Source organism: Plasmodium vivax, chromosome 14, assembly GCF_000002415.2.
Source record: "Plasmodium vivax chromosome 14, whole genome shotgun sequence".
Lineage (NCBI taxonomy): Eukaryota > Apicomplexa > Aconoidasida > Haemosporida > Plasmodiidae > Plasmodium > Plasmodium vivax.
Window position 1 is genome coordinate 2,296,826 of NC_009919.1, and position 15,612 is coordinate 2,312,437.

Genomic DNA, 15,612 nt, shown 5'->3' on the forward strand with positions numbered 1-15,612 from the left:
CAAAAAGGAGGTCCCCAAAAAGGAAGGCCCCCAAAAAGGAACCCCCCCAAAGGGACGCACCAGCGTGGACCAAACAACAGACGTTTTAATCAGCTAAGCGGGTGCGGGTGCTTTCTCGCTTCCTCGCAAAAGGGAGAGTTGAGCAAAAAAAAAACGCATGGACAACTTCGCAAAAAGAGCTCGCTTTATTATTAGGCACAAAACAATTGCAAACAAAACCGCCAAGCTCAGCGCGCCCAACTTAGAAGAAGGAAGTGCCCGACTTGGCGTAGCTGGAGGCGTAGTGGGCGTCATAAAAACGCAGCGTCCTTAGGCGCTGGAACCCCACGTCGTCGTACACCCTCTGCGATTGCCAGTTGGGGGAATACAGCCGAGAGCTACTACCGCATGGCCACCGAACACCGCAGCGGTGGGAGAACTCTTGCTTTTGCAAAAAGGTGAAATCCGTCAAGTCGTAGCTTTCATCTGTGCACACCCCCCTATGGATGTTGCGTTTTAGCGGTTGGCAAACAAGAGGTTTCGAGGCTGCCTGTTTATCCGCGGCACTTTTACCCTTCCTGCTTTTCACCAAAGACCAGTGAGCGGGGCAGGGCTGGGACCAGTCCTGCTGGCACGCATCGGTACACGGCCAAGGAGCAAAACATCTGTTTGAGAAGAGGTACTTATCGAAGGAGCCAAACGATCTGACTGCAAACGACTTGGCACACCCCTGTGGGGGGCTGTAATGATATGGGGCGATGCACTTGTTCTGCTTGAGCAGCCAGTTGTAGGGACAAGTCTGGTGGTAATCTTGGACGCACTTTCGCAGGCATGGCCAAATGACTCTGCACGTCCGTTCGATTTGCTTTTTTATCTGCACGCTGTTGGACACTTCGATGACGAGGCAGTCATTCGGCGGTTCTCCCGGTGAGCGGTTAAATTCTCCCCGGTTAACTTCCCCCCGGTTAACTTCTCCCCGGTTAACTTCCCCCCGGTTAACTTCCCCCCGGTTAACTTCCCCCCGGTTAACTTCCCCCCGGTTAACTTCTCCCCGGTTAACTTCCCCCCGGTTAACTTCCCCCCGGTTAACTTCTCCCCGGTTAACTTCCCCCCGGTTAACTTCTCCCCGGTTGACTTCTCCCCGGTTGACTTCTCCCCGGCCGACTTCCCCCCGGCCGACTTCCCCCCGGTTAACTTCTCCCCGGTTGACTTCCCCCCCCCAGCTCCGATTCACGCAGACGTGAATGGTGCCCCCGCCAGCCGCGTCCAGGCGCTCGTTTATCAGCCCGTACCCAAGGGGGCACACCGCGGCGTAGTTCTTCTCGCAGGGGGAAAAGCACGGCCAGTCGGATCGGCACACAAGGCTCCAGTTACGTCTAACCAGCGGTGTGGCATACTTAAAATTGACCCTACCTCCACAGGCCGCCCTCAAATGTGGTGGGTAATCAGCTGGTGCTTCACACCATCCATCATCCGTTTGATTCCACCCGAGGGGACAAGAGACCTGCACGTAGTCCCGTTCGCAGTCCCTACAGGGAAATGTCAAAGCGCATTTTCTCTCGAGCTTCTTTATCCTCTCCTCATCGATTGAAACGAAGGACATGTCATGAGCTACGTCGTACACCCTTCTGGTGAAGTCCTTCAGGTCTATTAGGGAGCTACACTTGTGCCCGTTCGTTCTCCACCAACTGGGGGCCATACACTGGTGGGTATTTATCCTGGTCCATCCCAGGGGGCACTCCGAGTAGTTCTTTTCTAAACAGATGTGCTCGTAGTACGACTGGTCTGCCCTCCCTATTTGGTAACTCCCATACAGGTTTTTCACTTCGCTTAAATTTGGCGCTGCTGCTGTGGGTGGGGCGTTCTGGCCATGGAGGGGGGGTTCCCCATCTGAGGAACTCTTTCTATGTGGCGTTTCCCCATCTGCTCCTCTCCTTCGCTGTGCCGCTTTCTCCCGCCCCACAGTTGGAGCCCCCCGGGCGAGCTCCTTCAGCCCCTTTGTTGCCCCGCTGGACTGCCCCCCCTTGGACCTCACCTGGAGAAAGGAAAACGTGGTTGCCCCCCGGGGGGAGTGCCCCCTCCTCAACGTCTGCACTACCTCATCGATGTTCCTCCGCAACTCGCGATCCTCCGATGCCTGCTTAAGCAGAAGAAGCTCCGTAATCTTCTGGTCGCTCAGGATAAACTCGTGGGGGTGGTCCTCACTGCTTCGCTCACTTAGAGGTAGTCTCCCCCCGTTGGGGTGCACAAACGGTTCATCCCGGTTGTGGAGGCACTCCTCACCAATGGCAGCATTGCAATCGCTTCTGTGTGTGCTTGACGTGGCGGACTCTATGGGACCATCCCTCTCCCAAGGTGCATCTGCAAGGAGAAGGCCGCCGCGGTTCGCTTCTCTATTAAGGCCGAATATTTTCCCCTTTTTTAAGCGGCTCCCCAGTTGGCTTCTCGTTTGGCTCCCCCCCCTTTGGAGTCCCCCCCGGAACGCTCCTTCATCAACGAAGGGGGCCTTACAGCGGGAGGCCCAGGCAGCCTTCATCTCGTGCGTGTAACCTTTGAAGGAGGCAACATTGCTGCACGGTTGGGTGTATTCCACAGGAGAAACGCACACATGGTCTGCCGCATCTACTAGAACCCAGTTGTAGGGACAAGCCAGCCCAAAATTCTGATGCCTCTCATTTGTGAAGTTCCACACGAAGCCGCACCTCCTGGATAGCTCATGCTTCTCCTCTTTGCTCATACGTTCGAAGGACATTTTTTTTATTTCCTCACATGGCCCATTGTACGATTTGGGGGGAGAGCAGGTAGTCCCTCCTCCCCTCTGGTGCGAAGGGTTAAGTGTCCACCCCAGGGGACAAACCTGGTCGTCCAGGCTGCCCCCCTCCTCATTTGCTCTAACCGGCCATTCGACGTTACACTTGCTCATTAAAAGTCGCTTTTCCACCTCCTTCACATTGAAAAGGTACAAAAGAGGACCACACGGACCAACATAGGAGCTACTCGCAGAGCAGTGATTACCATCCGGAGTGGGCGTCCAATTCTTCGGGCAGAGCTTTCCAAAATTATAATTTTTTTTGGAGCAAGGCCAACTTACGTCGCATGCATCTGCCCATGCTTTCTTTTCTTCCCTTAAGAAATTTGCAAAAATTTTTTTCCTAACACATTGGCCCTTATAAGATTTGGGGGCGTGACAGATGTTCCCTTTGAGGGTCCAACTATCGGGGCACTCCTCCAGCAGGTCTTCTTCAGTACATCTGTGCAAGCATGGCCATGAGACTCCGCACCTGATGGAGAAGTTAAATTTCTCTCTCGGCGTTGAATTGAGAAACGATGCCATTTTGTTTTTACACGGCCCTTGGTAGTTAGCAGGACTTATGCAGGTGTCTGCGTTCCCCCAGTCTCCCCATCCTTCGGGGCACAACTCGGCGTAATTAATTTCGCATGCTTCTTCGTCCGGGTTGGGCAGCTCCAGGCTCTCCGCTGCCTTGGCCACTTGGGTCTTCACCTTTTCCCTGAGCGCTGCAGAGGGGGGGTGAAACCGCGGTGTTGTTACTTTGCAGGGTTAAAATGGTCCGATGGGTGCCTCGATGAGTGCCCCGAAGAGTGCCCCAAAGAGTATCCCAATGGGGTGCCGCTTTTGTGAACGCCCACGTAAACATACCTACGGCGGGGACACTCTTCAAGTTACGCGCAAGAGGCTCAAGGAGCTCCCTGCTGAAGTGAGACAAGTCGTCCAACTGGCCCGTCTCACCACCCACGTTTGGACCACCCGTGCCCCCAGCATCCGCAAAGGGAGGGGGGACTCTCGGGGGGCGCGCGCACAGCACTGTGAGGAGTAGCACGGTGGGCAGCAACTTGGAGGGGGCCATTTCGGGGGCGGCAGGAGGAAGGCGCCAACACAGGAGGGGGAACAAGCTAACAGCGTTACGATTGGCGCCGCTACAACTTCGCAGTGGGGCAGCTTCTACACGCTGATTGATGGAACAAACGAGGGCCGCGAGGATGGCCCTCTAGAAAGAGATTAACAAACTGAAGAGCGGTGGACCTGCTTGGAACGGAGAACTCCCTTACGGGTGATGGCCAAAGGTGTTATATTCGTATCGCCCGTGGAGGGGATGCCAATCGGTCTGCTCCATTCTGCTGGACAAGCGCGGGGAACCCCCCATCGGGAGCTGTAACTACACCTCGTGGAGGGAATTTTTTTTTTTTTTTTCCCCTTCCCCCAAACGGTCACACAATTCCTTTTATGCAAATGTGCACGCGGTATGCTACACTGTGGGAAAAAAAAAAAAAAAAGACACTTCGGACGACTTGGTATCTACCCTGGTGGAAGCGAGCTGGAGAGTCATCCCCCCTTAAACGTAAAACGATGCGCAGTTCTTCCAATTGGTTGCAACTTACAACGAACTGATGCGAACTGTGGAGGTAAAATCTTTCATGTGGCCCACTCACAAAAAGGTGGTGCGGTGGCCTCACGGGGGGGACCCACCCTCTGAGCATTGATCTGCTCCTGGGGGTTATTTGAGCCGCTTCCAAGTGGTGCCCCGTCGCAATGCGCTCTTATCTTTCGTTTGTAAGTGAGACGAACCGTTTAAGCTTTCGGGGTTGTGGCAGCAACTGTGCCGGGGGTGTATCCCCCCATGAGTAGTTACCCATTGTAGGTGTTTTTTTTTCCCTCCTCCCAGTTATCCCCCAAAGGAATCTTCCTCAAAAGAACGGAGGTGACTCCACCACAGAGGAAAGCGAGGCCAGCCGGGTGAGCCACGCTCCACTAAGGTGTCACATGAACGTGTCACATGGATGTAACTTGACGGCTGCCCATTTCGCCAAAGCGGAAAAATCACTTCACCCCTTTTTTGCTGCTAATCGGGGGGCACAACCTACCGCTTCACGCGTGTATAATATGTAGGCCGCTCGAACAGTCGACGCGAGCGTAGGTGGTGCATCGTCCTTCTGACGAACAGAAGTGATGGCGTTTCCTCGTGGTCCCCCCTCCGGTTTGGTAAAATTTCCCGCACAGCTGCCTCTCCACATCGGCGATTCGCTCCTCCAACGTTGGCTATTCGGTCGGCTCGCCGGATGCCAAAAAAAAACGTGCAAATAATGTAAGTAAAAATAATGTACTTACGTTCTCCCCATGAACATCCTTTTCTTTTTTTTTTTTTTTTTTTTTTTTCTCCTTTGGGATGTTTGCAAACCTAATTTGGCTTCCTCACATGGAGAAGAAGCATTCCTCCTCACCCCCGCGATGTGCCTCCGTTCCCAATCTCTGGTTACTCTGCCGGTAGTTTTGTAGCCATTTTGCAAGCCTAGAATAAACTGCATGTACACGTATGTATGCCTCCCCCCCCAACGCAACTTCTTCCGCCTGAACAACTGGAGGATGCCAAAAAGGGGGGAGGGAATTGCAAGAAAGAGTGACCTGTGCTTATGCGAGTGTACCTGGCACGTCTGTAAAGTGAGCATCTACGTAGTATAACTCTGCGGGTGATCTTGTAGAGGCTTAACGAGCAGCTTCTTCCACTCGTGCGAGGGGACGTTACCGCCAGCTGGCGTAGCGTCACCTTTACCCTGCATCTCTCCTCGCTCACCAAACTGTGACGCGCTTGTAAAAAAAAAAAAAAAAAAAATGAATTCACACTGATGAGAGGTTCACCGGAGAGATGCCCCGCTTGCAGAGACGACTTCGCAGTAGCTCACGTTTGCGTTTGTTCCCTCCGTTGGGGTTAAAGCGTACAGGGGGGGCCGCCTAAAATTGGTCCACTTAAAATAGGGCCGCCTCCGGTACCTCCCGTACCTCCCAGGCCTTTTTCTGGAGCCCCCGCCGGGGTGAAAGCCAAGCAGGGGAGGGGCGCCCCAGCGGGGAGTCACACAAGTTGGGGCGCGGGGAAACTCACCAAACGGCCCGCGCCACGTTTGCCTCGATAGGATCGATAGCATCGATAGCAACGATAGGATCGATAGCATCGATAGCAACGATAGGATCGATAGCAACGATAGGATCGATAGCAACGATAGCAACGATAGCAACGATAGCAACGATAGCAACGATAGCCTCATTTGCCGCTTCCCCCCTTTTGCCGCTTCCCCCCTTTTGCCGCTTCCCCCCTTTTGCCGCTCCCCCCCTTTTGCCGCTTCCCCCCTTTTGCCGCTCCCCCCCACCATGCCGGTGCTGTACCACCTGACGCTGCAGAAGCCCACGGCGATCACGAAAATCGCGTATGGGAACTTCTCCGGGCCGAAGGTGCACGAAATCGTGGTGTCCAAGGGGCAGGTGCTGGAGCTGCTGAGGGCGGACAAGCAGGGCAAGCTGAACCTCATAGCGTCAAAGGACATCTTCGGGATAATCCGCTGCCTCCAAACGTTTAGACTCACGGGAAGTAACAAGGACTACGTGGTGATTGGCAGCGATTCGGGAAGGCTAACCATCCTACAATTTAGCAACGAGAAGAATGACTTCGTGAGGGTGCACTGTGAAACGTATGGGAAGAGCGGCCTCAGGAGAATCATCCCCGGAGAGTACATAGCAGTGGACCCCAAGGGAAGAGCGCTGATGATATGTGCGATTGAGAGGCAAAAATTTGTGTACATTCTAAATAGGGACACGAAGGAGCAGTTAACAATTAGTAGCCCGTTAGATGCACACAAGTCCCATACCATATGTCACGACGTGGTCGGGATGGACGTTGGATTTGAAAATCCCATGTTCGCTTCGATTGAGCAGAATTATGAAGCGTTAGATAAGCAGGTGACGAATACAAGCGAGATTGATAGCTACACGAGGAAGACTCTCCTCTCCTTGTGGGAAATGGACTTAGGGTTAAATCATGTGATTAGGAAATACACCTTCCCAATTGATGCAAGTGCCCATTTGCTGATTCCCATTCCGGGGGGGCAACAAGGGCCAAGTGGAGTGATCGTTTGTTGCGATAATTTCTTGGTCTACAAGAAGGTAGATCATGCAGATGTGTATTGTGCCTACCCAAGGAGACTAGAAACGGGGCAGGAAAAGAACCTCTCCATTGTGTGTAGCACGCTTCACCGAATTAGGAAATTCTTTTTCATTCTAATTCAGTCGGAGCTGGGAGATCTATACAAAATAGAAATGGAGCACGAGGATGGTGTCGTAAAAGAAATTACTTGCAAATATTTTGATACCGTTCCCGTGGCGAATGCCATTTGCGTCATGAAATCTGGGTCGCTTTTCGTGGCAGCTGAATTTGGGAATCATTTTTTCTACCAATTTTCGGGCATTGGGGATGAGGATAACGAGGCCATGTGTACCTCCAAGCACCCCTCAGGGAGAAATGCCATCATTGCCTTCAGGACGAAGAAGCTCACAAATTTGTTTCTAATAGATCAGGTGTATTCTTTGTCCCCCATCTTGGATATGAAAGTGATCGACGCGAAGAATGCCAGCAGTCCGCAGATTTACGCCCTCTGCGGTAGGGGCCCCAGGTCATCCCTCCGCATTCTGCAGCATGGGTTGAGTATAGAAGAACTGGCGGATAATGAGCTCCCCGGAAGACCTAAATTCATTTGGACCATTAAGAAAGACAACGCCAGTGACTATGATGGGTACATCATCGTCAGCTTTGAAGGCAGCACTCTCATCCTCGAAATTGGGGAAACGGTTGAGGAAGTCGTAGACAGTTTGTTGCTAACCAACGTGACGACTATCCACGTGAATATCCTCTACGATAATTCCCTCATTCAAGTGCATGACGCGGGGATAAGACACATAAATGGGAAGGTAATACACGAGTGGGTACCTCCCAAAAATAAACAAATCAAAGCAGCCACATCAAATTGTGCCCAAATTGTAATTTCGCTCAGCGGAGGAGAGCTACTCTATTTCGAAATTGACGAGTCCCACACGTTAGTGGAAACGTTTAGGAAAAACCTCAACGTGGAAACGCTATGCTTGTCTATACAGCAGGTTCAGGAGAACAAGTTGAGGGCTAACTTCCTCGCCGTTGGCTGTCTAGACAACGTCGTGAGGTTACTCTCCATCGAAAAGGAAAAATACTTTAATCAACTTTCTACCTTTATCCTGCCAAATAACTCCTCCGCGCAGGACATCTGCATCACAGAAATGAGCGAGCTTGGTAACGATAAGGAGAGAAAATTGCTCTTCCTTAACATTGGGCTGAATAATGGGGTCCTTCTGCGAAGTGTGGTGGATCCCATCACGGGCACGCTGACCAACCATTATTCAAAATATCTGGGGGCCAAAAATGTAAAAATATGCCCCGTCCATGTTAAGAAGAATGCGGCTCTCCTAGTGCTCTGCGAAAAGACCTACTTATGTTACGTCCACCAGGGGAAATACATTTACTCTCCTTTGAATTATGACATCTTAGAATACGCGTCGTCTTTCCATTCGGAGCAGTGCTCTGATGGGTACGTTGCCATTTCCGGGAGTAGCTTGCGCATCTTCCGGTTCTACCGCCTAGGGGAAGTATTCAGTCAGAACATTTTGCACTTGACCTTCACTCCGAGGAAGATCGTGCCGCTCCCCTTCCCCTCCCTCTTCTACGACCACGACACGTCCCTCGAAATTGAGCGGCAGAAGAACATCCGCATGCTCGCCATCATCGAGGCCGACCACAACTCCTACGACGAGAATACGCTCAGCGAAATTCAGCGGGCGCTTAAGGGCATTCAGCTCGACGGGGAGGACGCGCAGGGGGGAAGCGCCTCTGTACAGCAACTGCGGGAGAACGGCGACGCGGAAGAGGAAGAGGAGGAGGAACTCCTCTACGATCGAATAGGAACCGTCAAGGCGGGCCCCGGCAAGTGGGGCTCCTGCATAAAGATAATCCACCCAGTCAATTTACAAACGATAGACAAAATTTCCCTCGAAATGGAAGAAGCAGCTTTGAGCGTCTGTGCCTGCGAGTTGGAGGCTCTCCACTGTTTAATCGTCGGCACCACCACCAGCTTGTCCTTGAAAAACCGCTCTGCCCCAGCAGCGGCATTGCGTGTCTACACCTACGACATCAATTATAAGCTCAACCTACTGCACATAACCCCAGTGGAAGACCAGCCATTCTGTTTCTGCCCATTCAACGGGAGACTCCTAGCTTCCATAGGGAACAAGCTCAGAATATACGCTCTAGGAAAGAAGAAACTACTAAAAAAATGCGAATACAAGGACATCCCTGAGGCGATCATCTCCATTAAGGTTTCCGGCGATCGCATCTTCGCCTCCGACATAAGAGAGTCCGTCCTCATCTTCTTCTACGACGCAAATATGAACACGTTAAGGCTCATTTCGGATGATATAATCCCCAGGTGGATCACCTGCTCGGAGATCCTCGACCACCACACGATTATGGCGGCCGACAAGTTCGACTCCGTCTTTGTGCTGAGGGTAAAAACCATTAGGAAGCGATTCAGAAAAGGTGGATCCTCATTAGGGGTATTCCCCCAATGAGAGATCTACTTAATAGGAATTACCCCTAAATTGTTACCTCTTCCACCTAAACTCTGAACCCTAAAATCTGAACCCTAAAACCTAAAATCTGAACCCTGAAACTGAACCCTAAACCTGAACCATAAACCTAAATCCTGAACCCTAAACCTAAATCCTGAACCCTAAACCTAAATCCTGAACCCTAAACCTAAATCCTGAACCCTAAACCTAAATACTGAACCCTAAACCTAAATACTGAACCCTAAACCTAAATCCTGAACCCTAAACCTAAATACTGAACCCTAAACCTAAATACTGAACCCTAAACCTAAATCCTGAACCCTAAACCTAAATACTGAACCCTAAACCTAAATACTGAACCCTAAACCTAAATACTGAACCCTAAACCTAAATACTGAACCCTAAACCCTAAAACTTAAACCCTAAACCTAAACCCTTCCCCCTAAACTGTGACCCCTTCCCCCCCGCAGGTGCCCGAGGAGGCCAAGCAAGAGGAGTATGGCATATCGAACAAATGCTGGTACGGAGGCGAAATCATGGCCGGCTCGAACAAGAACAGGCGGGTAAGCACACCCACTCGTCGACACGTGGCAACACGCAGCAACATGCAGCAACATGCATCCACCCACATGGGCAGTCGCGCTTGTCACCCGTGTCACGCCTGCCACCCTTGCCACCCCTTCCACTTCCCTCCTCCCCGCAGCTCGAGCACATCATGAGCTTCCACGTCGGAGAAATAGTCACCTCCCTGCAGAAGGTGAAGCTGTCGCCCACCAGCAGCGAGTGCATAATATATTCCACCATCATGGGGACCATAGGGGCGTTTATCCCGTACGACAATAAGGAGGAGGTACGCAGGTGGAGGACACGCCGCCGAGCGGTGCGACTCTGGCGGTGGGCCGTTGTTTGTTCTTTCATCTTTCATCTTTCATCTTTCATCTTTCATGTTTGTTGTTTGTTATTTGTTCTTTTTTTTTTTTTTTTTTCGTTTTTTTTTCCTTTTTCCCCATTTCTGCCATCCCCCCCCCCTCGCAGCTGGAGCTGACGCAGCACCTGGAAATCATTTTGCGGACGGAGAACCCCCCGCTGTGTGGGCGCGAGCACATATTTTTTCGTTCCTACTACCACCCCGTCCAGGTAGGCCCTGTGGCAACACTCCCGTTGGAGGAAGTCCCCCATTTGGAGCTCCGCCACGTTGCCGTTTCGGTGCAACATTGCATGCGCGCACGTTACACCGCCGCTCCTTGCCCAACTCGCAGCACGTCATTGACGGAGACCTATGCGAGCAGTTTTCCAGCCTGCCATACGACGTCCAGAGGAAAGTGGCGGCCGACTTGGAGAGAACCCCAGATGACATCCTGCGAAAGTTGGAAGACATTCGGAATAAAATTCTCTAATCGTTTTTTTTTTTTTTTTCCCTTTTTTTCCTCCCTTGTCGCGCAGGGATACGCCTGTATGTGCATAGGCATGCATTTATATGTACCTTTATGTATGTCTTCATGTGTGTGCCTGCTTGGGGCGAACCCCGTTTGTAACAACTGTCATTCGGCCCCTGGGCGTGTGAGCCCGCCGAGCGTGGGCGCGCTGGGTTCTCCTGACCGCTTGACTACCTAACCGCTTGACCGCACAGGTGGGCTCGCCCCATTTTAAGCTTCTGCCAACCATAAGAAGTGACCCACCGCAGCGGCATATCTTGTCGCAAAAATAAAAGAAAAAAAAGGAGGTAACCAACCGTAGGGGGGGGAATACGTCGGTATACGTCGGCATATGTCAGCACACGGCAAAGTACACACGGGAATGCTGCACCTGGGTGAATGTCTCCCCGGAGGTGGGCGGCACGGTTAAACATTCACTGAATACGCGTCATACTTCCGCACTTACGCACTTCCCCACTTCTATACTTCCTCGTATCCCTCCCCCTTTTCCTCGATCAAGCGGGGAGACCAAACGGGTGAAAACAATTTGCAACGATTGGCCATTGCCCAGTCGTTGTTGCCCCACGTGATAACTTCGCCAACGGCAGGTGGAAGAATTAATAAAAAATGAATTTCCTTCTCAGTGAAGAGGTGGAAGTCACTCCAAAATGGGGACGAACAAGGAAATTCCCCTCTTCAAAAGGGCGAACCATTTTAAAAGCGTCAAATGGAGGGTTGTTCTTTTTAACCCCTCCAATGTGTAGTCCCATTTTGGCATTTTTTTTTTTTTTTCCCCCCTTTCCGTGTATCACATTTTGATATTTTCCCCTTTGGATGTAAAACTCCATTTTTGGTCATTTCACCTTTTCCGTACCCTCCTTAAACGATCAAACATGAAAGCAATTTTTTTGCGAAACTGACTTGGTGGAAAAGAGTGGAAAAAAAAAAAAAAAAAAAATGTGTTTAAAAGGCTGTGCTGACCGGGGGGTGCTGCTTCGGGGATGCATCTCCTGAGGGAAAAAAAAAAAAAAAAAAAAAAAAGCGAAGAAAGGAAGAAAGGAAAAGAAGCCAAGAAACGCAGAAGCAAAGCGCAACGGAAATTTCACTTTTCAGCAACCGTTTTATTCCTCACAAGTAAAAAGTTTTACCCCCCCCATGGAAACAGTTACATCCTCGCGAATAACCCGCAACATCCCCCGCGAACATTTTCCATCGCTCACTTTAACAAACGACAGTTCAACTGTGGGCGCGCGTCCCCCCACCTCTGCAATCCTCCTGAAGTACTCGCGTTTTTTACGCAACACAAGGAAGGACGAGTCCCCAGGGCAGCCCCTCCCACCTTTTCACTTAACACCGGAACAATGGGACGTTCATCCAAAGGCCGCTCGGGTGGTTTAAGTAAGCACGAGGAGTGGGGAAATTAAAAAAAAAAAAAAAAAAAAGTCATGCATATGAATGTTCACGTATGTATACATACTTACACCCGCCGAAGTCGTGTGAGCGGCCGGTGAAAGATACCCGCTGGCGGGAGGTGTGCCGCGTCCACTCGATTAACTTCCTTCCCCCGCCCCAACCCCCAGGCACAAGGTCCTCCTTCCTTAAACAAAACCCCTCCAGTGGAATGAGCAGAGGAAACAGCACGAGCGCTCAGAGCTATTCGGGAGGTGCCCTGCAACCCCAGCAGAAGTCCGGGGGGTTCTTGTCCAACATGATGGGAACCGTGGCCAGCGGAATGGCCTCCGGCGTCGGATTTGGAGTAGCCCAGAGAGCCGTCGATGCCGTTATGGGTCCAAGGCACGTCGAAGTTTCTCACCAGAATAACAATGCGCACATGAACCAGGCGGCAGCTGCGAGCAGCGAGAGGAGCAGCGACTACAGGTGCAAGCCCCTGCGGGACGAGCTCAACCAGGTGAGACGCAGACAGGGGGGGAGAAGTGATTCTTCGCGATTCTTCGTGATTATGCTCCTCTATAACTGCACCCACAGGGGCAGTATCAAACGACCAATTTTGTACCCTTCGCCCCCACCTTTGCACACGCATTTTCCCCCACCCAACCCCTGCAGTGCCTGACGAGACACTCCGACATCAGCCTCTGCCAGAACTACGCCGACTCGCTGAAGTCATGCCAGCAGTCCATGTGAGAGGAGAACGCCTAGGCTGTGGGAGGCACCGCAGGAGAAGCCACACATATACAGAGGACGCCGCGTAGAGTTGAAGGAGGAAAGAATCTGAAATGCAAGTGGAACACGCGTCGACGGGGGGGAGAAAAAAGTGTGTACCTTCACCCCCCGTCCAGCGTTGCGGATACCAACCGCGAAGCGCAAAAAAAACAAAAGTGTACCTACGTACAGAGTATACACGTACGTAAGTACACATGTATATATGTGAGCCCATGGGGATGCGCGCCACGCGCACCCACCGTGATGGCCCGCACAGCCGCCTCCAGCGGTTCACCATTTACCCCAACGGAGAAGCACCGTTTGCCTTACCACGTTTAAAACACGCAAAAGGAACAAAACGTGTGGCAATTGAGGGAACTCTCCCGTTTTAATACATTTTCCCTACGTTGTTTTAAAAGACTCATATTTCTTCTCTGAGAAGGTGAAATGAAATTTTAAAGGGAAAAATAAGTGCGAGTTAGTGGGCACCTGTGGGGAGAGGTACTCGCGTGGGGAAGGCAAATGCTTCGAAAGCGCAGCAGCGATGTGGAGATTCGTCTTCCCTCTTTTTCGCTGCGCGAGGAAGGGACGTGTGGTCTCGGGGATACCCCCACACAGCATCGATGAAATGCGCTGGACAGTGCTATGTTATTCCGAAAAAAAAAAAATAAATAAAATAAAAAAAATTATGTTTACCTCCACGATGGAGCCCCTTGTGATGCCACTTTTGAGCTTTCCTCCCCCATTGTGCGCCTCTCTATGTGAATAAAATCCGTTCCAAACGCACACGTTAACGTTTCTAACCCACCGGTATAATTCCAATTGTAGCTCCCCCGTAGGGGATTAATTAACATTGACCCCCTTTTTGCGCTACTACTCCTATTGTTCCACCCCATTTTAAGAAAAAAAAAGAAAAAAAAAAAAATGGACAACCTGTACCACAGCTACTTCGTGGAAGGCGAGAGGAATTTCAAATTCTCCTCCCCCAAACTGACCAACCTGGTAAGCAAAGAAAAGACAATAAAGATAAGTCCCCAAAAAGGCTTCGTCATAAAGGCGTACGAAAAAGATGGGGGGAAGGTTTACTTCAACATTCTGTCGTCCAACTTGATTGCCGAATTTCACTTCAAAAAGATGCCCGATTTGAATGACAACGAGGGATTAAGAATCCCACTGAGCATTGGCGAGGAGAAACAGAGAGAAGATAAGAAGGGGCAGAAGTACAAGACGTACGACATTGTTCTTAACTCAAAAGTTGTTTCGCAGAGCAAAAAAAATCTGCAATTAAAGAAAGTCATTGCCGAGTTGGTGCAGGTGGCCATCAAAAATAAGTACAACACGGACACCTGCGCGAATCTTTTTTTTTTCCCCGAGCATAAGTACAAAGGTGGACACAAAAAAAAAAAAAAAAAAAAAAAAAAGACAAAAAAGAATAGCACACCATAGCGTAACGTAGCATTACGCAACGTGGCACCTCCACACTGCACACCCACGGATGCACACCTCGCATGTGATTCCTCCCATGCACTCCGCCCCTACCAGGGAGCAGCCCGGATGATCAGTACATAAAGGACGACCAGCAACACAAGTTCAACGTTGTGGAGGAGGCCGGCAACGAAGCAGGGGGGGCGACCTGCGGGGGGGAACAACTCAAAGAAGAAGACATTCAAAATTTTTTATCTGTTAAGAAACCCGAGTGGGACATGTGGTTTGTCGATAAGAAGACCTTCGAGGAGCGACATCAACGGATGGAACTGTTTTACCTGCCCTACCTGCGCACGTCCCCACTGAGCGGCACCATCGACTGCTTTGACTTTAAACCCCCCTTCATGAGCGCGAACGGGAGGCAAAAGGAAAAAATTGGAAAAATTGAAAAAATTAATAGCAAAGAAACGGAAAGCAGCGCCGTTTTCAAGTCCTTCTTGAACGAATACAACATCGAATTGGACGACGAATTTTTACGTTACCAGCAGGTGATCAACACGATCTGCGTTATTCAAATCCAGCTGCCTTTCTTCATCCTCGCGCAACGCAGTGACGCCAGGGGGGAGCGCCGCCCCTTCGCCGTCCACGAGTTTGTAAATCTGTACATCAGCGATGACCACCTGGCCGTCTTTTTTAAGAAGTAGGTGCTTGCGCGCACGTGGGGGGGCACCCCATGCGAAAGGTGCAGAGAGGGTGAAGCAACAGAATGGGAAAAAAAAAAAATAATAAAAATAAAAAAAAATATTACCCATTTTAGCTTTTTCACCTGAACAGGTCAGATAAAACGACCTATTTTCGCACACACGGAAGTTTTTAAATATGCAGCATGCCCTTTCTCCTTTTTTTCCCTCCCATTTTAGATCGCCTCTCTTTCCAGCAGGACACAACCCCCCGTACAAAAACTTCAACATACGGTTTCCTTTCTATTTCGAATCGTCCAAAGCGGTGTCGCAATATTTGGAAAGATACCATCTCCTGAATATCATCATTCCAGTGAGCACAAGTTCAGCTACTTGCAAATTGTTCAGCGGGGAAAACGTGAACAAGGGGGGCTGCGTGGAATCGGACGACGCAGAAACGAGTGACAGTTCTATATTTTGATTTGTGCTCACGCCGTTGGGGGTGGGTGTGAGTGTA

The 15,612-nt window shown here is 50.8% G+C and overlaps 4 protein-coding genes across 4 annotated transcripts, besides 18 other annotated features; 3 read left to right on the forward strand and 1 right to left on the reverse strand.

Moving 5' to 3' along the window:
- Nucleotides 1-241: 241 nt before the first annotated feature.
- On the reverse strand, nucleotides 242-3,845 carry PVX_100685 (hypothetical protein, conserved; the record flags this gene model as incomplete). The annotated part of the gene is made up of 2 exons (XM_001613833.1): nucleotides 242-3,495; nucleotides 3,638-3,845. The coding sequence occupies 2 exons, from the start codon at nucleotides 3,843-3,845 to the stop codon at nucleotides 242-244; spliced, it is 3,462 nt and encodes a 1,153-aa protein (XP_001613883.1).
- Nucleotides 3,773-3,798: a microsatellite.
- A 538-nt stretch (nucleotides 3,846-4,383) lies between the features above and the next one.
- Nucleotides 4,384-4,419: a microsatellite.
- A 706-nt stretch (nucleotides 4,420-5,125) lies between these two features.
- Nucleotides 5,126-5,154: a microsatellite.
- Nucleotides 5,155-5,567: 413 nt separating this feature from the next.
- Nucleotides 5,568-5,757: a microsatellite.
- Nucleotides 5,589-5,608: a microsatellite.
- Nucleotides 5,758-6,139: 382 nt separating the features above from the next.
- Nucleotides 6,140-10,812, forward strand: PVX_100690 (Splicing factor 3B subunit 3, putative; the record flags this gene model as incomplete). The annotated part of the gene is made up of 5 exons (XM_001613834.1): nucleotides 6,140-9,352; nucleotides 9,886-9,978; nucleotides 10,119-10,265; nucleotides 10,451-10,552; nucleotides 10,675-10,812. The coding sequence occupies 5 exons, from the start codon at nucleotides 6,140-6,142 to the stop codon at nucleotides 10,810-10,812; spliced, it is 3,693 nt and encodes a 1,230-aa protein (XP_001613884.1).
- Nucleotides 6,438-6,459: a microsatellite.
- Nucleotides 9,208-9,249: a microsatellite.
- Nucleotides 9,436-9,473: a microsatellite.
- Nucleotides 9,555-9,852: a microsatellite.
- Nucleotides 10,379-10,421: a microsatellite.
- Nucleotides 10,623-10,679: a microsatellite.
- Nucleotides 10,813-11,770: 958 nt separating the features above from the next.
- Nucleotides 11,771-11,790: a microsatellite.
- A 94-nt stretch (nucleotides 11,791-11,884) lies between these two features.
- On the forward strand, nucleotides 11,885-13,453 carry PVX_100695 (CHCH domain containing protein). Its single transcript, XM_001613835.1, has 3 exons — nucleotides 11,885-12,228; nucleotides 12,411-12,739; nucleotides 12,895-13,453. Exons 1-3 carry the CDS (start codon nucleotides 12,192-12,194, stop codon nucleotides 12,970-12,972), a joined length of 444 nt encoding a protein of 147 aa, XP_001613885.1. The 5' UTR covers nucleotides 11,885-12,191; the 3' UTR covers nucleotides 12,973-13,453.
- Nucleotides 12,255-12,274: a microsatellite.
- A 438-nt stretch (nucleotides 13,454-13,891) lies between the features above and the next one.
- Nucleotides 13,892-13,917: a microsatellite.
- Nucleotides 13,915-15,576, forward strand: PVX_100700 (hypothetical protein, conserved; the record flags this gene model as incomplete). Its single annotated transcript, XM_001613836.1, has 3 exons — nucleotides 13,915-14,377; nucleotides 14,533-15,115; nucleotides 15,336-15,576. The coding sequence occupies 3 exons, from the start codon at nucleotides 13,915-13,917 to the stop codon at nucleotides 15,574-15,576; spliced, it is 1,287 nt and encodes a 428-aa protein (XP_001613886.1).
- Nucleotides 14,388-14,425: a microsatellite.
- Nucleotides 14,681-14,762: a microsatellite.
- Nucleotides 15,048-15,067: a microsatellite.
- Nucleotides 15,189-15,219: a microsatellite.
- Nucleotides 15,577-15,612: the final 36 nt, after the last annotated feature.

What these genes read in the sequence shown, in the direction of transcription:
- PVX_100695 (XM_001613835.1), top strand. Translation starts at nt 12,192, where the DNA reads ATGGGACGTTCATCCAAAGGCCGCTCGGGTGGTTTAA. An exon ending in AGGCCGCTCGGGTGGTTTAA is followed by an intron (nt 12,229 to 12,410) that starts GTAAGCACGAGG and finishes CCCAACCCCCAG; the next exon opens with GCACAAGGTCCTCCTTCCTT. An exon ending in TGCGGGACGAGCTCAACCAG is followed by an intron (nt 12,740 to 12,894) that starts GTGAGACGCAGA and finishes CAACCCCTGCAG; the next exon opens with TGCCTGACGAGACACTCCGA.